The sequence below is a fragment of the Cynoglossus semilaevis genome, chromosome 1, assembly GCF_000523025.1.
Source record: "Cynoglossus semilaevis isolate Cse_v1.0 chromosome 1, Cse_v1.0, whole genome shotgun sequence".
NCBI classification, from domain to species: domain Eukaryota; kingdom Metazoa; phylum Chordata; class Actinopteri; order Pleuronectiformes; family Cynoglossidae; genus Cynoglossus; species Cynoglossus semilaevis.
In genome coordinates this window covers 18,190,475-18,192,481 of record NC_024307.1, presented here as the reverse complement: position 1 = coordinate 18,192,481, position 2,007 = coordinate 18,190,475, and the positions used below count along the sequence as shown (strand labels likewise).

General features: G+C 39.0%; 1 protein-coding gene across 1 annotated transcript in view; it reads right to left on the bottom strand.

Moving 5' to 3' along the window:
• Window positions 1-2,007, bottom strand: part of cfd (complement factor D (adipsin)) — a 2,901-nt gene extending 894 nt beyond the window's left edge. The window contains exons 1-4 of the mRNA XM_008316228.3: window positions 1,890-2,007; window positions 1,130-1,286; window positions 468-609; window positions 86-376 (exon numbers count right to left, since the gene is read on the bottom strand). Coding sequence (XP_008314450.1) covers window positions 86-376; window positions 468-609; window positions 1,130-1,286; window positions 1,890-1,953 — 654 coding nt within the window. The 5' untranslated portion in view covers window positions 1,954-2,007. The remainder of the gene's footprint in view (window positions 1-85; window positions 377-467; window positions 610-1,129; window positions 1,287-1,889) is intronic.

Genomic DNA, 2,007 nt, shown 5'->3' with positions numbered 1-2,007 from the left:
GGGGGGAGGGGGTAGTAGGTCTCCTCCCCCCCCCTGCCTCTGGGCTTATTCAACACACATACAGTACATGCGCTCTGATACTTACGTCACAGCTGTCTTCCTTCTCGTGCGGCTTGTTACATGGATCCTGACACACTCTGTAAGCACACATCATGTTGTCCGTGAACTTTCGGCCGTAGTAGTCTGAGCGCTTGCAGCGCCTGGAGCTGAATACGTCGATGGTCAACTCCTGCAGTTTGTCAGGTCTGGTCCCCAGGTTGTCCTGGGATCCCCACCCAGCCGTCTCCACCTCTGCATCAGTCTCAGGGTTGGAGCCTCCAGCTCTGAGGAACTGCACAGCTTGGACAGCTTCGGTGGAGTTGTAGGTACGATCAAGCTGCAACAACAACAAAAAAACCATCCACAAATGATCCAAAAATCACGACCAACAATGTCTAAAAACACCAAGACAAAGGGTTTAGACTTACTTTAATCAAAGCAATGTCATTGTCAAAATTATAACTTTGGAAGCTGGGATGGTTGTGAACTTCCAAGATGTCAAAGGTTTGCTTTGTGTCTTCAACCTGACTCAGAGAATGGACTCCCAGAACTATTTTTCTTCCATTAATTCTGTCAAATGTGGAAACATTTGAACATTTAATTTCAGATACACAAACAAATTGTTTAAATTGATCATGCCATAATCATCATAAAATAAAATAAATACAAATCTGAAAATATTTCGCTACATTTACTTATTTTAAGTTTTTATTTGTTTGTCTGACTTTAGTTGTTTTCAGATGTTATTTTCCCCCTAATATTTATTAAATTCCTTTTATCCTTATTTCCTTGTTTTTTTATCATTACAGTTTTTCCATTTGCAGGTTATTTGCGCTTATATATTTTTTATTTAATAAAAAAAGCTAAGCTCCATAACCAATATGTTTTTTCCATAACCAATATTGTTTGTCATTGTTCTAAAACTGTTATTTCTTCTGCTACAATTAGATGGACAACAGAGAATCTGAAGTGTTTTCTGCTCTTTAGGTTAAAGGAAAATGAGCAGATTTTTTTTTCCTGGTCAGGAAATTAGGATTAACATTCTATTCAATACTGGAAACATAAAAAATATATATTTTTATAACCTCACCCATCTGACAGACAGTGAGCTGCGCTCATCACCCACTGATCGGCCACCACAAACCCTCCACATTCATGGATCATCTTCTCGCCCTCGGGCTTCTGGATGGAAGCCATGTAGGGCCGAGAGTGAGGAGCTGCCTCTCCTCCTCCCATGATACCCTCAGCTGATCAACCCCACCATTCAGGAAGGGAAAGACACAGTTAACAGTTAGACAATGTTTACAATTTTATCATATTGTAATATCCTTTCCTTTTTGCCCCTTCCCATGCCCCTAAAAGAATTAAGAGAAGGACATCTAGAAAGGTTTGAAATCAATGATAAATTAGTAGAGAAACGTTGGTTTAATTCTGTGGTGGAAATTGAAATAAAAGAATTAAAAACCACAAGAAAATTAGTAAGGAAACATTAGAAAACAAAAAGGTTAAATAATGATAATATTCAATGGTTAAAAAAAATCATGCAAAAACCCAAAGTAGAAGCTGGTGCAAACTGGAAGTATTTACCTATATTTATTGTGATGGTGTGATTCAGTCTTTACAACAGACACCAAGGTTTTTTATTCAAACAGAATAAGGATTAGGACCAAACTTTGAGATGTCAAAAAAAAAACAACCTGTCACTACTACAGTATATGACTTTGTGGTATATGACCAGTGTCTGCCCCAGGCTAGGGGTAACTGAGGTCAGTCGGTCCTTAATTTACCCTTAATTGAATCTTTAGCTGATAAAACATTAGAAAAGACAGAGAGAAAAGGCAGAAACTCACTCAGTGAAACGAGGGCAGCAACAAGAAGAGCAGCAGCCAGAATCAGGTCCTTCACTGACGCCATGGTGTGGGTTTGACTGAAACAAACTCCTAGAGTGAGCTGCTTTAAAACAGAGAG